The sequence below is a fragment of the Ailuropoda melanoleuca genome, chromosome 7 (genome assembly GCF_002007445.2).
Source record: "Ailuropoda melanoleuca isolate Jingjing chromosome 7, ASM200744v2, whole genome shotgun sequence".
In the NCBI taxonomy this organism is placed as follows: domain Eukaryota; kingdom Metazoa; phylum Chordata; class Mammalia; order Carnivora; family Ursidae; genus Ailuropoda; species Ailuropoda melanoleuca.
The window spans coordinates 28,608,718-28,625,965 of record NC_048224.1 but is presented as its reverse complement, the minus strand read 5'-3'; the positions used below and the strand labels follow the sequence as shown (position 1 = coordinate 28,625,965).

The window sequence follows — 17,248 nt, the reverse complement described above, 5'->3', positions numbered from 1 at the left end:
AGGTTCCCTTGGGGGTTAGGGGGGAGAAAAATGGAAGAATGGGGGAAGAAGGATTCAGATGTGGAGCTCTCACTTCTGGAACCAAGAAATGGTGTTACTTCATTCACCTTGTGTCTGCTTTTGGCCTGACTTTTGGCCCTTGAAGCCACTCCTTAAAAATGTTCCTTTATATGGAATTGCTTAAAGCTTTACATTTAACCACACCAGCAGGTTCCTAACTGTTTTCAAACCTGGCAACTTCCTTACTTAGATGGTTCAAACTCCTTATCCCCTGAATGTTCCCAACCACATTTGAACTTGCTAGCAGAGTTTTTGAAACACAGACGTTCAGAGAACTCCATCCCTGCTGCCACGCCTGCCAATCCTCTGCTTGTCTCCTGGGAACGGAGGTGTGACCCAGGCTGGCACCCATGGCACACCCATGGTGGGGTCCTCATGACCCCTGCTGGGGTTCCCCGGGCTCCCCGCTTTCCCCACCGGAGAGAAAAGCCCCCGTGTTTCACAGTTCCTCAGCAGAAAGCCTGACTTGAAATAGCAGCTGAGAAAGAAGGGATTTGTAAGAAGTGGGGCACGGTGGGACGAGTCCCTGCGCCCCTCCTTCCAAGCCAGCTTGGATCCAGACAGTTTTGCCAGTGACCACAAAGAAACGTTTTCTCTGAGGCCCTGAAGGCTCCCCTACATTCCTGGTGCCCTTGGAGAATGAGCAGGGACAGCTCTGCAGTCACATAGAGAAATGGAATCCCACAGTTTTGGTCCAGTCCTGACACGGCAGGGAGGGGGAGACATGCCAGTAGCTTCTCCCTCCCACAGTTAGTGAGGCTTATGAAAATGGAAAACCAGAAAGAGCTTTTATAACATAATGACCTTGAGGCGGAAAACCCATGCCCAGAGACATCTCTGTCTCCATGGAACTGACAGGCAAGGTGTCTGCCCTGTTGAGGGTTGATCGTTATCGTGTGTCAGAGCAGAGCCCTTGAGAGCCCAAGCCAGGTTCTTCCTCCCCAGTGACACCCAGTAGGACCCACTCAGAGCGTCCAGCCCTGTGCCTTCTGAGCTGCTATTACCTTTGGGGACAAATGGGAATGGTTTTTCAACAGGGTAATTAGACCAAATCAAATTCTAGTCTTTTAATGACTATTAAATGCATCACAAATTCCTTATTGATTCTACTTAGAGAAAGAAATAAGTCCTAGCTAAGGCTCCCTGCCGGTAGACTGGCCAGCCACGGGCGGCCTCTCACCTGGTAGCTGTGTCCTGCTCAGAGCTTGTGCACGCGTGCCAGAGGCAAGACACGCAGGCGAGATGTTCTCGAGGCCTGACCGTGCCGCGGGCACTGCTGACGTCTGTTCCTTGGCCTTCTAGGATCCGAACCACCAAAAGACAAGACCATCATCCTGGAGCAGCTCCGAAAGATCTCCCTGCCTCTCTACAGCATCCTCTCTGCCCTCACCATCCTGGGGATGATCATGGCCAGCGCTTTTCTCTTCTTCAACATCAAGAATCGGAATCAGAAGTAAGCCATTCACACACTCCTCTCGGATGATGCTTTCCGGATTGACAAGCCTCGTGCATAAAGTGTAGGGGCGTCACGTGACCGATGCACCAGGGGCACAGGAAAAGTTTTCAGGGCAGTTTTCTAAAGTGGTCGTTCGGTCCCTGGGATGTGATTAGATGTTCCATGTGTATGTGTGCACACCCATGCACAAACGCATGCGCACGCACAGAGAGAGAGAGAGAGGTAGGGCTGCTGGTTGCACAGGAGGGCTGGGTTAAGTAAACGCCAAGGGTCTGAGTCTCTAGGCCTCCTGGGAGCTTTGGCTATGTTCCCCCACGCTTTCTACGGGTCCAGGAGGAAAAATACAGAAGAGGGAATCCCCAGAGTCTTGGCTCCACCCCCCCAGCATCTTGGGGAAGTAGGGCCCAAGGGAATCACTGAGTTCAGGAAGGGCACCACCCGCCACCGGGACAGTACTTTACACCCTGAGAAGCTCCTCCCTCACATCATTCTCACTGAGACCCTCAGATAATTCCCTCCGGATCACAGATGGGGGAGTACAGAAGCCCAGTGACAAAGGGAAGGCCACTGTCCGAGGCCACACTGCTGTGTTTGGCAGAACCTGCCTCCTGGGTTTCTGGTTTTGATTTCTTTTCCACCACACGTGCTCTTCAGTCTCTGGAGGAGAGCAGCTCACAGTGTGAGTTATTCTGATCAGCCGTGGGTAGAACAGCCCGCCACCCAAGCCAAGCGGTGGTGGTTTGGGAGCACAACCAGCTTCTGTGGTTTCCACGGCAAACCCCTGGACCCAGCTCCCTGGGTTGTCAGGGAGCCACGGAGCGGTGGCTCAGAGCAGGGGCGCCAGGAACACAGCCTCGGTGACATCGAGCCCGGAAGCCATGCTGTGTGATTTTCCTGGCTGCCAGAAACAAGCCTGATTGCTCAGAGAACAGGGGTTTTCTTTTTTTTCTCTTCCTGCTTGCAAAGAAAGAACTTGGAGGCTCTATATTTCTTTGATGTTGTTTTTGGTTTTGATTAGTCAAACCTATCTGCTGAAGAACAAAAAGAATTTTATTCACCTGTTGCTTTATTTTCTATACATCAATAACACATATACCACCACAAAACAATTGAAGAAATTTTGCCTCCTTTGTACAAATCTTAACTGATGATCATGTCCATTAACATTTGGCACAAGGCCTGGGCACAGCTCTCAATTAATATTAGACTCCTTTTCTACAAGCTTCCAAAGTACCTGTCTTAACAGCAAGCTGCCCCTATTGTAAGACTAAACTCCTTCAATTCTTTCACCACCCCGTTTTGGCCTCCTGTGGAAAATTAGTTACTCTTCCAGTAGGCTGGCATCTATGTGAACTTTTGGACTGGCTTTGCAGATTAAAAAATCTGAAAGAAGGGGCGCCTGGGTGGCTCAGTCGTTAAGCGTCTACCTTCGGCTCAGGGCGTGATCCCGGTGTTCTGGGATGGAGCCCCACATCAGGCTCCTCCACGGGGGGCCTGCTTCTTCCTCTCCCGCTCCCCCTACTTGTGTTCCCTCTCTCGCTGGCTGTCTCTCTCTCTGTCAAATAAATAAATAATATCTTAAAAAAAAAACTGAAAGAAATAAGAAATGTCACAGTAGTTCCAAGTTCCCCTCACTTTTATGTCCCTTAATGTAACCTATTTATTAAGGTCCTTTTCCTCTAGGTAACCAGCCCAACTCCTGGCCTCTCCCCTCCCCAGCTTCCCATGGTAATAAGGATGAAGGGGCCTTAGCAGTCTGTGGTTTGCAGAAGGACCTCCAGGAATCCAGTGTGATGCCACTACGTGCCCTGGGCAGTGTGATCTGTGCTCCCTTTTTACTTATGAGGGGACTCAGCCAGGCCAAGTTGCCTGCCAAGGGTGCGCCTCTGTAGGTTGGCCCCACTCTACGCTCCCAGCTCAAAAGCTGCATGTGATCCATAATTTACACCAGGCTCTTTATCTCTCTCCCACTTGGACACATTGCATTTTTTAACTGTGAAAGGATTCATAGAAGGGCAGAGTGCAAAAGAAAATGTTCGGGAACAACTGACCATAATTACAATCTGCAAAAGAGCACCTGGACCAGGGGGTGCCTCAAAACTCCAGATAGACGGAATGGATTGTGCTGGTGTAGCCAGGCACTTCTGAGGGTGAATTCTAGCTGGGCGTTGGTCTCAGCCAGACCTGGCTTGCTGGGCAGCTGGGAGCCAAAGCAGAATTCCTGCAGGAGGTGAGAGACAAGCATGTAGAGCTTGGGAGTGTGAAGAATGCCCCCACCAGCAGCCTGGTGAAGACAGGGGTAGGGTAGGGATGGGGACTCCATTGTCCATTTTTATCACCTAGTGCCTGGGGGAGGTGTTCCTGTGCACGCGTGTGACCCCTTTGTGCACAAGACCGTGTGAGCTTCAGATAGCCAAAGTGAATGCTCACAGACCACCTGATGACCACACTTCCTGAGCAGCCCTGAGTGCTCACCTGCAGACCTCCTAGGCCGGGCCCACTTGGCAAGGTGGAGGGTGCTATGGCCTCCTCCCCGTCATCTCCCTCCGCCCTTAAGGCTGCTGAGCTTAAGCATAGAATTCTCTAGATTTAGCATATTTTCCCAGCCCCCGAGAAAAAAAGACATGTTGCCTTAATAATGTGTTCGTGTAAACTGAAAATGAATGGTTGAAGAAGCTGGTGCAACAGGCTGCCCCTAGAGAAATGATAGGCAAACTGGATGGAGGAAAAATCCACCCGTAGCATTAGATAGCTTCTGGGTCCTTTAGTGAGGGGGAAGCATCTCCTAGCAGGTGCACAGCCTGGGGTGGTGGGGCGCGGAGGAAACCCGGGCTTGCATTTCTCTCTCCTCCAGCCTTGGCAACACTATACACCTACCTAGTAGGCATTCAGAGAACGTTTGCTGGAGGAATAAGGACGTTACCAGTTCTGTTAACAGTCGTCTTTCTCTTGGCAGGCTGATAAAGATGTCCAGTCCATATATGAACAACCTCATTATCCTTGGAGGGATGCTCTCTTATGCATCAATATTTCTCTTTGGCCTTGATGGATCCTTTGTGTCTGAAAAGACCTTCGAAACACTTTGCACCGTAAGTCATTCTGGATCTTCCCAGGGTATAAGATATAAGCTTTTCTTGGTTTTCCATCCTCAAAATCACAGATACAAACCCAGAAATTAATGAAAATATGTGAACAGGCAAAAGACAGCTCATTCAGCTGTCCACGCAGTTCCAACAGGTCAGTGTGTTGTTGCTCTCGGGCTGGAATGGACATTAGTATTGCCTGTAGGATTAAGATCATGGATTTAATAGGCCACTTCTAGAAAACAGCCCCCCGAGGAATGACCGGGTAGCCTATAAAGGCGAGGGAGGAAAACTACCAACTAAAAAAAGGATCCACACCTGGGGTCAGGGTCAGGGTCTGGGCCGTGTAAGAAGGAATAAATCTGCCCGTGTATCTGAGGAGCTATTACAGAATAGAATGAGAGGGGTCTGTGTGTGTGATTTTGAGTCCTATAGAAAAAATCAGAGCTACTATTTTCTATTTAAGCAGTGTTTCTCAATCCATTTTTTTTTCCTTATCGGTCCCCTAAGAAGCCTTTTTAGACTTTTTTAATAATTATCTCCTCATGAAAATTTAATACCGAAGATATACTGTATATTTGTTTACATACTGTATGTATAGCTATAGTTTATACATGAAAGAGTAGTATTTTCACATTTAAAAACCAATGTTTGCCCCGTTGGGAACCATATCACCCCCATTGAGAATGCATATAGTTAAGGAAGCCCAAGTCAGTGTAATTTATTAACTATACAATAGAAATCCTATTTTGAAAATTAATGACCATGTTTTAAGCATTCGCTGCCTCCTTGGTGGTGATGGTGGTTTTTCTACAAGAGTTTATGCATCAGCCATTAACAGCAGTGTAGAACTTTCTCTCGGGTCCAAGTACCATTGGTTCGCTATTGAAAATGAGAATGAGCAGTTGGGATTTATTTCTGGACTTTGACTACTGTGATCTCTCAAAACTGGGTTAGCCACTTGGGTCTCTGTATTGTCCCAATACAATCATTCATCCAGTTCCTGGCCTGGAGGACCAGAACTAGAAGGATCAGTGTTGGCCAGATTAATCGAAAGCGATTCTTTTGTTGTTACTGTTTTCTTGTAAGGCGTTAAGTACAACATAGGCCCTGTTTCGCACAGCACTATCTTTTGGATTCTACTCGCTGCGCTAAGGTCTCAGTGTCACCCACTATTGGACACTTACGGGCTGCAAACTGGCAGCAAGGGAGAAACAGAATGGAGGACCCCTTCCTTCCACGTGCTGCAGGTCAGCACCCACACCTATCACTGTCGAGACTGCATCGGTCCCTGTGCCCTGAGACAGCATGTGGAAAGAAGGGGAGCCCCCGGGATCTCATGCTGTATATGACGATGCCCCCCTTAGTCCCGCAGATGATTAGATTGGGCTGACGCTCTCACGGTGTCAAGAAATTGTTCATGTTACCAGTAACTTCTATGTGAATTGCCTCACAAGTGACATGCCCACAGATCGCTTACTTTGTCCGAAAGGTTCCATTTGAGAAGTGCGTGGTCAAGCCCCCGATACACTAGAGGACAGGGAGCTTCTGAAGAAGCATGTTGCACTGCTCCGAAGTCCCTGTGGGTGTGGTTTAGCAGTGTGTTCCCTCGGGAGTGTGACCCTTTGGCACAAGAATGATGACCGTGGCTTGTGGGAGTCTTGCTCATTTTAGGGATGCTGCGAAGACTTTAAGGTCCCTCACACTCAAGTCCCCTACATTTCTGCTCAGCATGACTTGACTTTTGTGCCCTTGCAATTTCACGGATGCCAAGTGTGTCTCAGGTCAGTTTTCCTGGGCAGGGGTGAGGCCACAGGAAGGGGCTGCTCTTGAAGCACCCGGAAGAAGCTAAGCGAGGAGAGTGGGGATTTCCTTTTTCCCCCTGCACCTGGGGACACCCCCCCCCAAGTTTGAGGAGACTGTGATTACACCAATAATGAAAACAGTATTAGGAGCCACCGTGGTGAATTGTGCTTTACACAGCTCCGATGCCTCAGTGGCACCCCTGAGAGCTGACAGGCCCCCCTCTGTCTCCCAGCCAGGAATCAGGGAGCCGAGCTCTAGCCTGGCAGCTCCTGGGGCCCCTCTGCCTGGCTTCGGTCACCCACCACCTACTGCCTGGGAATGTAGCCACTCGCCGGAGTTTGAGCCCTCAGTGCAGAGACAGTCTGTTTCTCCCCAAAAGAAGCTCCTGACATCTTACCCTGCTCAGGGGCCAAAGGCTGTTCCCACACAGGTGCTTTCTTGACTTGGACCTGAATCCTGCAAACGCTGGGTGACGCAAGCCAGGGAGCAAAAAAAAGGACATCCCCCACACCCGGGTTTTTTTTCTTTTAATGAAGCCTGACATTCTGTTCTGGGAGTCGCGCTCATTTGTGTGAGGGAAAGGTTGTCCTGGGAAGCCTGGCAAGGCAGTATGAATAAATCATAAAGCGCTTTACAAATCAGCATTAGCTCCGAACACGAGGGCTCGGGAGATGTTAGGCCCTGGTTCTCACCATCCCTGAGGATTCATTTATTTGCAGTCAGGGCTGTTTCAGAGGCTCTGCAAGGGGGAGCTCACATTTTTGACAGTGGGGAAGAGGCATAGATTAACTACTCTGGACTGAATTGGGGCAGCACAAATGTGCACATGGGTCAGGACTGGGGTCACCTAGTTAATAATTCCCAATATCGCTCAGGAAGGGGAACTGAAAGCTCTTGCATTTAGAGCCTAAATACCAGTCCCCAGTGAGTGCAGTTTGGGTTGTGCTCCACCTGCTATTCCAGAGGGTGGGCTCCTTTATTTTACTTGGCACCTTGGATTCTGTTCTCTCTGGGCCAAATGGGCCACCTACCGGTAAACATCCACCGAGCTGGAAGAAAGGGGTAGAGGCAGGGCTAACTAGTTCAGTGAGCACAGATCTTAAACAGCCTGGGTGGGACTCCCACGTCTACATGTGGCCAGTGACTTAGCTTCTCTGAGCTTCAGTTTCACCATCTGTAAAATAAGTGTAACAAATCCCCATGCACAATGGTGGTGTGGGCTGAGATGATTGCAGTGAGGCGCGTGGAGTGCAGGGGACAGCAATAGACAGCTCTCTCCCTGTCACAGTTACAATCTTGCTGTCCTGCTCTGTGTTCTAGAGGACATTTTTATAGGACAAAGGACAAGGTAGAAACTGAAGCCAGCTTCAGGTGCGGAGCAATAGAAGTCACACTTCAGTCTGTCCTGCTGCTATGTCAATACCCATTCTTTTTTCTTTTCATTTTCAATATGGAAACTGAACGCAGTGATAAACCATGACCACCACCTCAGGAAGGAACGTACGACAATCACGAGATTATGCCTCTCTAGGGGCTGTGCTTCTGCTCAGGAGGGCCGTTATAACTTGGGCGGGGGGTGGTGGCATGTGTGAGCATGCACTTGCATGCACGAGTACACGCGCACGCCCGCACACACATACACACACACACACAGCTACTGCTAGGGAAGCAGTTACACTTAATTACCGTCCGCCGTATTCCCCACTCCCTCTGACCCTTTCAGGAATCTTCCCAGCCTGGTTTCAGCAAGTCTTGCAAACAGCTCCAGCTACAATGTCCTGTCTCCCTGGACACTGTGTAGGTAGTGGAATCGCCATAGCAACGTGGCCCCTGTGGGCAGGGAGCTGCCTTTGAGGACAGTGCTGGGCGTGGGCCAGAGCCCCCATGCCAGGGGGTGTGAGAGGGCCGCCTCAAAACTTACTTGCTGCCCCGGCTTAGGAATCCCAGCCCCTGGCAGCCCAGCGAGGGAACGGGATGGTTGGGGGAGAGAAAAGGCTCTTGTCTTCCTTGTGGAATCCTAGGCAGAACCCCCAGCATGAGCATGGAGGGGTGAGAAGGGGCTCTGCAGTGAAGGTGAGACCCAGGTGGGCCTCAGATCCCACAAAGGTCTCAACAGCTCGGGGGCTCTCGGAGCATCGCTGGGGGTGGAGGCAGTCAGCAGCACCACATTAATTCCCCAGGCCTGTGCCCTCCCGAAGCTCGATACTCTCCACTGTTATTCACCAGGCCCAGCCTGCTGCCCCGTGCAGACGTCCCTTCAAATCCCCACAACCCCTTGGCAAGGCAAGGTTCACTGTCCCCACTTGACATGAGAGGAAACCAAAACTCTGTCACACATAGCTAGGTGGCGGGACTGAAGTTTGGAAGTAGGTCTGTTGGACTACACAGGTGTCTGAGACACTTCGTTCTTTTTTATTTTTTTAAGAAATACATATATATTTGTTGTTAGCTGGTTTGTACCAGAGAAACAGGTCCACCAAATTCTTAGGGATGTGATCAACATTTATCCCAACCCCAAAATTTGTCCATTCAGATTTTTAAAACTTGAAATATCATTCACATACCATAAAATTCAACCTTTCAAGGTGTATAATTCAGTGGTTTTCATATATTCGTTCATTTTTGATCCGTGCTCAAGCATTTCAGAGTACCTAGCATAAAAGAGAATTACAGTCAGACTGCTTGTGTTCAAACCCCAACTACACTATCTCCCAGCTGTGTGACTTTAGGTTACTTAACGCCTTGGACCTTTAATGTACTCCTCTGTAAAATGGGCATGATAATAGGCTCAGGAGGATTCATAGTGTATGCAAAGCATTTAGTGCCTGCCTCACAATTCAAGTCAGTAAATGTTAGCCATTGTCATTAGGAATGATGGAATTCTGTCTGGATTCTGGTGTCCCCCGTGCACACTGCTCAGATAAAGTACAGTGAACTTGGGATGAAGAAGAGCCTGGAAAAGTGGTGTTGGTGCTGGTTGATTGGATGGAGGTACGTCCGTGGCAACTTCTGGCCTTACATGGCCTTGCTCTGCTAGAACTGGGGCGGGGACAGACTCAGGCCCTAAGTCAAAGCCAAGCTGCTGTGTCTCTGTTGCCCTCAGTGTCGAAAGGGGCCTCGGGCTGGCAGGGCTCAGGGCGCTCCCACACAAGTCCGCAGGCCTTGGTGGCTCTCCCAGCAGCTCAGAGGAGCGTGGCTTAGCTGTAGAGCTCCCAGCTGCCTCTACTTGCTGATGATCCTGATTCTTTCTTTTGATTTTTAACTTTTTATTAAAGTATACACACACCACACACACACACACACATATCGTAAGTGTCTAGCTCAGTGAATTCTCGCAAACCGAACTCAGCTGTGAATCCAGCATCCTGCTCAGGGAACAGGCCATTGCTGGCATCCTGGAAGTGCTACCTGTCCTCCTCCAGGCACTATCCACGCCTCCCTCAAGGGGAACCACCACCCTGTCATCTCCCTGACCCATTGTGCCCCTCCAGGTGCACGTGAATCACCTGGGGGGCTCAGTGAATGCGGATTCTGACTCAGGAGCTCTGGGGTGCTCTTAGACCACACCTAGAGTACAAAGGTCAAGGTTAAAACCCTGCTTTATTTCTGGGTTTGTCTCTTGGAGACGGGTCATGGAAGAGAAATGGAAACATCAGGAACCATGTCCCTCAAGGATCAGCTCAGAAGGGGGGCCCTTCCCCCTGCCCCCAGGATCTTTGGAAGCAGACCAGCCCCATCATGGGAGGCAGGGTTGGATTCTGGGTCCTGAAGCGTGCTCCCAGCCATCCACGCTGCTCACAAGAGGTGTATGAACGATCTCAGGATGGGCAGCTGGGAAGGGTGGGGTGGTGGGGGTGCGGGCACTGAATTGAGCAGCAGGATGCCCTCTTCTAGCCCTCCCTGGATGCTAGGATTTTCTGACTCTGACTCAAAAGGCAAAGGCTACCTGGGAACACCCACCTGGCCTCCCTGGAAGTTCAAGTCTGGGAAGAATTAGTGATGCTTTGAGTTAAAAGGCCATAAATGTCTGTGATGTTTCTTGCTTGGGGATTTCTTTTTGAGGCAGTTGAGAGATAACCTAATGTAATAATGTGGTTGGGGGGCTGTCTCAGCCGGCTATCCTGTGCTTTTGTGTCTGGCCATGGTAGAGAGCTTTGTGATTTTGGAAGGTGGCTGGAAGGCTGGCCCAGGGGCTGCCCAGAGTGTCTGATGGTGGCCTTGCCTGGCAGGTTCAGACCAGTGGAGGGAGGCAGCCATAGGGACTGGAGCTGAGCTGACAGGGGCTGCTGGGGCCAACTGGAGTCTTGGGGAGGCTGCAGCTCCCCTCTTACAGCAGTGGCCTCCCCACCCCACCTCTACCCCGGGCCATCCAGGGCCTTCAGTTTTGAAGGGCTCCCTCTGGCTTTGAGAAGGACACCAGAGGCTCCCCAGACTCTCTAACAGATGATGTGCTCCCATCCCACACACCCTCACGTGGGCCTCTCCATGCCCTGGCTCTGGTCCTATAAGTCATTCATCCCCATGATAACATTTCACAGGCACTTCCTGTGCACCAGGGCCTGCGGGCATAGGGCTGGACTGCATAGACCGCTGCCCTCAGGGAGCTGGCAGTGTAGACGGGAAGATGTATGTAAAGGAATAACTACCATTCAGGATGTTTATGCCCTGATGGAGGGGGCCTCGGGGTAGGGCGGGGGGAGTGAGGGCCAAAAGTAAAGGGACAGATCAGGGGAGACTTTATGTTTTTTTTAAAGATTTTATTTATTTATTCGATAGAGATAGAGACAGCCAGCGAGAGAGGGAACACAAGCAGGGGGAGTGGGAGAGGAAGAAGCAGGCTCATAGCAGAAGAGCCTGACGTGGGGCTCGATCCCATAATGCCGGGACCACGCCCTGAGCTGAAGGCAGACGCTTAACCGCTGTGCCACCCAGGCGCCCCAGATCAGGGGGGACTTTAAATAGCAGACCCCTCAGAGTGAGCAGCAGTTATTTCTGGAAGTCCTAAAAGATGCCTCTTACTTGCCCACAAGTTTCATAGCGGCTGCAGTCGTGATGGTGCATCCACTCTCCCCTTCCTCTCTTGGCCCAGCATATACTCATCTGCGTAGTCAGTGCCCGGAGCTGCATGGCGGTGCACCATCCAGCACAGCCCACACCCCATGCCCCCAGGCCGCCATCAGCCGTCTCAAAAACATCGCACATCCAGAAAATTCGCCAGCTTCTCGTGGCCCAGGCACCTGCTGGGGTGGTGGAGGGAAGGGGAAGAAAGGCTTCTTCCCTCACTCTGTGCTCTGTCGCTTCAGCGAGGGCCTCCAAATGCACTGTGTTGGCATCAGGGGCAGTGGGAGGCGGATTTCGTCCTGTGGTCTGCTCAGTTCTTCAGCGGGGAGGGCCTTACAGAGGGGTTCTTTCAAAAACGGCCCCGAGGGGGTGCCTTACAGAAATTCCTCCTCCCAAAAGAGAGGCCTTTCTCTGATCTGCCCAGGGCTCCTAAGATGACCCCTTTGGGCCCAAAGTATCCCTGTTTGTGCCCAGCATCTCCCACGGCCCCCTGAATCGTACCCCGCCCCAGAAAGGTTTTGCTGTCCTCCCAACCCTAGAGGGCCTTTTCTGTTCAGATCTTGCTTCAAGGACCCTGGGCGAGACAGGGTCTTCGGAGCAGTTTGTAGGGCATGCTCTTCAAAGGCCTGTTGCCTAAGGACACGCACCAGATCTCACCCCTTGCCCCAGGAAGATATACGTCATAAAGGCTTGGGTCTTCTTTCCCTACCTTCTCGCCATTGATTGCCTGGGGTGAATGGTCACAATGAAACAAAAGGTTTTTAGAACCTCTCTGGAAACGGGAAAGCGCCTTGCTCCCCAGCGTCCAACCAGGCCTCAGAGCTTCCCTCCCACCTGCCTTCCCGGCCCGGGGCCCATATGCCTCTGTCGTGACAGGAGGCCCAGAGCATGGGAGCCAATCATACGTCAGAACCTGCAAGAGAGGCTGCATGTCCGTTTGCTCACTGGTCCCCCAAAGAGCAATGACAGCCCTTCCCTCTGCCAGGAAGGCCTTCCTGAAATCAGTTGAACAAGCAGCTGAGCAGAATTGTTCTGGGCATAGATTTTTCTTTCCATTTGGAGATGTGTCTAATTGTTTTTTCCATTTTCATAGCTGGGACTGATATGGGCATCACCTGCCCCAAGTTCTCCCTGCCTCATGGTTGTATGTGCTGAAGGCAGTGTGCAGAGGGGGCAGCCGCTTACGGCTGAGGAGAGGAGAAAAGACCTTACCGTCAGAGGAGTAAATATGTTTAAGACTTTGGGAAAAAAAGCGAAGTAGCTGTTTGTCTTGTGTTGATGAATCAGTAGAAACGTGTATGACATACTGGAAACAGAACCCTAGAGCCCGTCAGAATCTTCTGGTTTATTTGGCATCATAGAGACACACAGAAGGAAGATACCTGGGGCATCATCAAGGAGGTGCAGGAAATGCCTCAGGGCAGGAGATGCCCCTACAAAAGCTCTGCTTGAATATATGGGGTGATGGGGATCTCACTACCGAACAGCATAACTTCTTTGGGTACCAGTGACCAAGGGTGCCATAAACTCAGCCTTTTTTGCCATCAAATGCTCCAGTTCCCTCTACGGTCTTCCTTTCCAGGCACACTTCTGGTGACAAAGAGCTCATTACCTCCTAAGCTGCTCATCCAGGCTGATCACCCGCTCCCCACCCAGTGCTGGCCCCAGAGACTGAAAGGCGAGCACTGTAGGCCCTCCCTCCCAATAGCACCATCTTGTGGGAGAGGTGGATAGGTGATCAGATAGATATCATCTCACGGTGGCCAGCACAGCAGAAACGTGCATGAGGGCACAAGTGTCAAGGAGGAGGTGGCTGTGATCTTCCTGCAAGGTCTGGGAGGGCTTCTCAGAGGAGGTGGCTCTTCAGAGGACAAATGAGAATTAGAATTTGTGAAGGAGATCAGAGAGACGAATAGTATTCTGAGTAGAGGGGCTCGCTGGTGCCAGGCCCAACAGCATGAGCCAGAGAAGTCGGGGCAGGGAACATTCAAGCAGCGTGGGGTTGCTTGGATATGAAGTGCCCCGTAGGGGGTGGCAGGAAAGGGGCTACACCCTGCTAAGAATCCAGAGTCTAACCTGATGGTTCCATGGGCCAGTGAAGGGTTTAAACCCAGGAGACTTGCTTAGATTTGCTTTAGAGAACAGTCCCGGGGGCGGGCGGGGGCGGGCAGACGGGGTTGGGTGGATAAGTGGGAGGTGAGGGTAGAGGTGGGAAGAGCAGCCGGGGCTCCCCAGGTAGACCAGTGAGTGGTGGTAAGGATCACTTGAACAAGAAGCAAACATTGATTAAGAACCTCAGCCCCTCACACACCTTCTTTCATCTAATCCTTGCAACCATTCTATGAAGAAAGAGGCATCACTGTTCCCATTTCACAGATGAGGAAATCAAGGCTCAAAGACGTTACAGGACCTGCCCAGGTTCGTGTGGATAGTAAGTGACAAAGCCAGGACTTGAACCCCTGTCAGTCTGACCCCAGAGCCCCTGCTCTTCGTGACTGACCCAGATGGCAGCCTGAGTACACAGAGGACGGGGTGTGCCAACAAGAGACATGGAGTAAAATGGTCACCAGGCATAGCCCGGCAGAACACAGAGCCTGCCACCAGGGGGTCACACAGAGAGGCTCTAGTGGAGGGACTAGCTCCCGGGGTACAGGAGGGTTAAGGAAGCAAACATGGGGGTCAAGGCACCTGGGGACTAACAACCATAGGAAACCCTTTCACTCTTAGGCAGGAAGGGATAGAGAGAGGAGTGTTTTCTGGAACCCAGAGAGGGCCTGAGACACGTGAACAGACCCAGCTTCGGTCAGAGATACAGGTCCGAAGCAGTGGCAGCAGGGAGCACACACTCCATCTTCTCTCTCCTGGCACCCTCCAATCTCCTGATGGAACCTTCCAAATCCAGCCAAAAGCCAGAGGGCGAGGGAGCCCAGGAGGTGCAGGCATGGGGCCTTGCCTCTCAGACACAAGAAAGGGCAAAGCATGGTCTGGGCAGAAAGTGAGGCAGAAGCCGGGCTTAGGGGTTGAAGAGGAGAGCGACAGTGGGGAGGATTCCCCAGGGGGACCTCCTGGTCCCTAACTAGGGTGAGCGTGGATGGTGTGGATAATGGCACCCCTCCCTGAGTCGGGAGGAAATGGAGCTGCTCAGAGGAAGAGCCAATGGGCTCAGCTTTGGCTGTGGAGTATGAAGTTTTATGGCACAGCTAGGTGTCACCTAGGTCTCTGGTGACAGTAGCGTATGCAGGTCTGGAGCTCAGAAGAGAGGCAGAAGCTGGGAAAAATATAAGGAACTTGTCAATACAGAGAAAGTGGTTGATGCCTGAGAGTGGGGGTAATAACCCAGGGAGAGCTGTTAGAGGCAAAGAGCATCCAGGTCTGAACCTGAGGGTCCATTTCCATCTTAAAGAGATGGTGGAGGAGGGGAAAGAGAACTCACATCCCTTTTGCAGAGGCCTCTCCCAGCAGTGACCCTGGACTGCGCCCTCCCGCAGTGGGCAGCTCTGCGGGTAGGGGTCCCAGTGTCCTGCTTTCAGAGTCTTTCCTCCAGTGTTGTTTCATCCTGGTCTGTGGGGCTGTCTTTAAACGGCATATGAACACCGCAGCATGCAAGGTGACCCACTGGGATCGTCTTGCAGAAGAATACAGCTTTTATTTATTTTTGGTTTTTATGTAGAAAAATACGAAAGAAATTCAGCTTTACTAAGGTGTAATACTTGGACTGGCCCTGGAGCCGGGGTGCAGCGGGTGTGTCCAGTAGTCCTATGCAGGAACTCTCCAGAGACCCGCGTGGTTGATCGATTCATGACGCCGCCCGGCAATGGGGTGTCGTGCCAAGGGTCCCCAAGACAACCCCCATTTCAGTGTTTCACTAGGACGACTCATCACATGGTCATACTCACAGCAGTGATTTCTTACAGAGAAAGAATATACAGCAGAATCCGCAGAGGGTAAAGGCACATGGGGAAACCAGGCGCAAGTTTCGACGTGCCTCTCCCAGCGATCACACGGGACACACCGAATTCCCCAGCAGTGAATGGTGACAACGTGCGTGAAATGCTGTCCACCACTGGTGCCTCGGAGCCCAGGATTTTTGTTGGGGGCAGGTCACCTGGGCCCCCTCTGCTCAGCACGTACCAAAATTCCAGGGTCCCGGGAGGAAAGCAGGCACACAGCCTAAACCGCGGTGTTGGCATTAACAGCTCAGGCCGAGAGTCACTCTCATCACTGAGGGAATGGCGGGAACCGTCCCCAAATCTGGGTTCCCAGATGCCAGCCAGCGGTCAGTCTGGCCAGCAGGCCCTTCTAAGGACAGGGTCGGGAGCCTGCTCTGTTAACCCTTTCCTGCCCAGGCCCCCTCAGCCATTCTTCACTTTCTATTTATGGCAACATGTTGCTATTGCCAGATGCCAGGTTAGATTTGTATTATCAAGGTGTAACTAATTTACAGTATTGAGTCGTAATGATTTTAGCCTTACAAAAACAGGCAAGTGGCCCAAAAATGATTACTTCAAAGAAAGCATAAGTCCGAGCAACTCTAAGAAGGCTAAGCACACAGCAGTGACACTTCTACGCAACATAAGAGATCTTTGTCGGCCACATAAAAGTCAAATGAGACGATTTCATCCCCTACCATCCTTTTTCAAATGTCCACATTGCCTTTATGTTCGTGTTTCAAATTGTTTTTCTGATGGGAGAACATGGTCAAAGCACTTGGAGGCCATTGTCTTAACAGTCCTGCCAACCCATTAGCAGTAAGAGTATGTGGAGATGACCCAGGAGAGTGTTCTCAGGCTGTCAGCCACCCCCTGGGCATGTCCTGTCCCTTTGACAGCTGACTCCTGGGTGTGGATGAATCAGCTTCAGAGTAGGAAACCCTATGTGGGGGCGCCTGGGTGGCACAGCGGTTAAGCGTCTGCCTTCGGCTCAGGGCGTGATCCCGGCGTTATGGGATTCGAGCCCCACATCAGGCTCCTCCGCTATGAGCCTGCTTCTTCCTCTCCCACTCCCCCTGCTTGTGTTCCCTCTCTCGCTGGCTGTCTCTATCTCTGTCAAATAAATAAAAATAAAAAATCTTAAAAAAAAAAAAAAAAGGAACCCCTATGTGAGGAGGAGGCAGTGGGATGTAGGGGAGACAGGCAGGGCGAGAGCCTGGGTTCCAGGCTCAGCTCTGCGGCTATGTGCCATGTTTCAGAGAAATGTCTTCAATGCCCTGAGTCTGAGTTTCCTCATCTACAGAGCTGTTTTCTCACTCAACTGGTGGCTCAAAAAAAAAAAACCCCACTCTGTTTTGTTATTGTTATTTTACTTGTTTTTATCTTTATACACTTAGCCTCTAGCCTAATAATACTTATCAAGTGAACAGATGAATGAATGAACGAATGAATGAATAAGTGAGTGATCTGTAAGGTCCTATGCAACTCTGACGGACTGGGGATTTGTGATCTGGTCATTGATTAAGCTCAGGTCTAAATTCCCAATAACTAGGTGTTATTACTCCCCCTGCGCCTGCTCTGTTCACTTCTCTTGCATTGTTGTATTATAATATGGGTAACAATGTGGCCCTCCTGTGCCTTCTCTAAACTGCTGTGATTCATTCTTGCCCATCTGATTTATCCTCACTTTTGAAATTAAAAAAAAAAAAAGGAAATGGTGATGTCTCCACCTGTCCCATTGTCAGCGTTCAGACCTGGCACATCCATGTTTCTGTACAATCGCCATGGATGCTGTTGCCCCTCCTTAGGGGGACGTCCTTGCCTTCTTCTCAGCCAGGTCTTGCTTTCACAAA

General features: G+C 51.0%; 1 protein-coding gene across 1 annotated transcript in view; it reads left to right on the top strand.

Moving 5' to 3' along the window:
• The window catches only part of GABBR2 (gamma-aminobutyric acid type B receptor subunit 2), a 340,039-nt gene that overhangs the window by 257,935 nt on the left and 64,856 nt on the right, over positions 1-17,248 (top strand). Inside the window, exons 11-12 of the mRNA XM_011219329.3 lie at positions 1,363-1,513; positions 4,473-4,605. Coding sequence (XP_011217631.2) covers positions 1,363-1,513; positions 4,473-4,605 — 284 coding nt within the window. The remainder of the gene's footprint in view (positions 1-1,362; positions 1,514-4,472; positions 4,606-17,248) is intronic.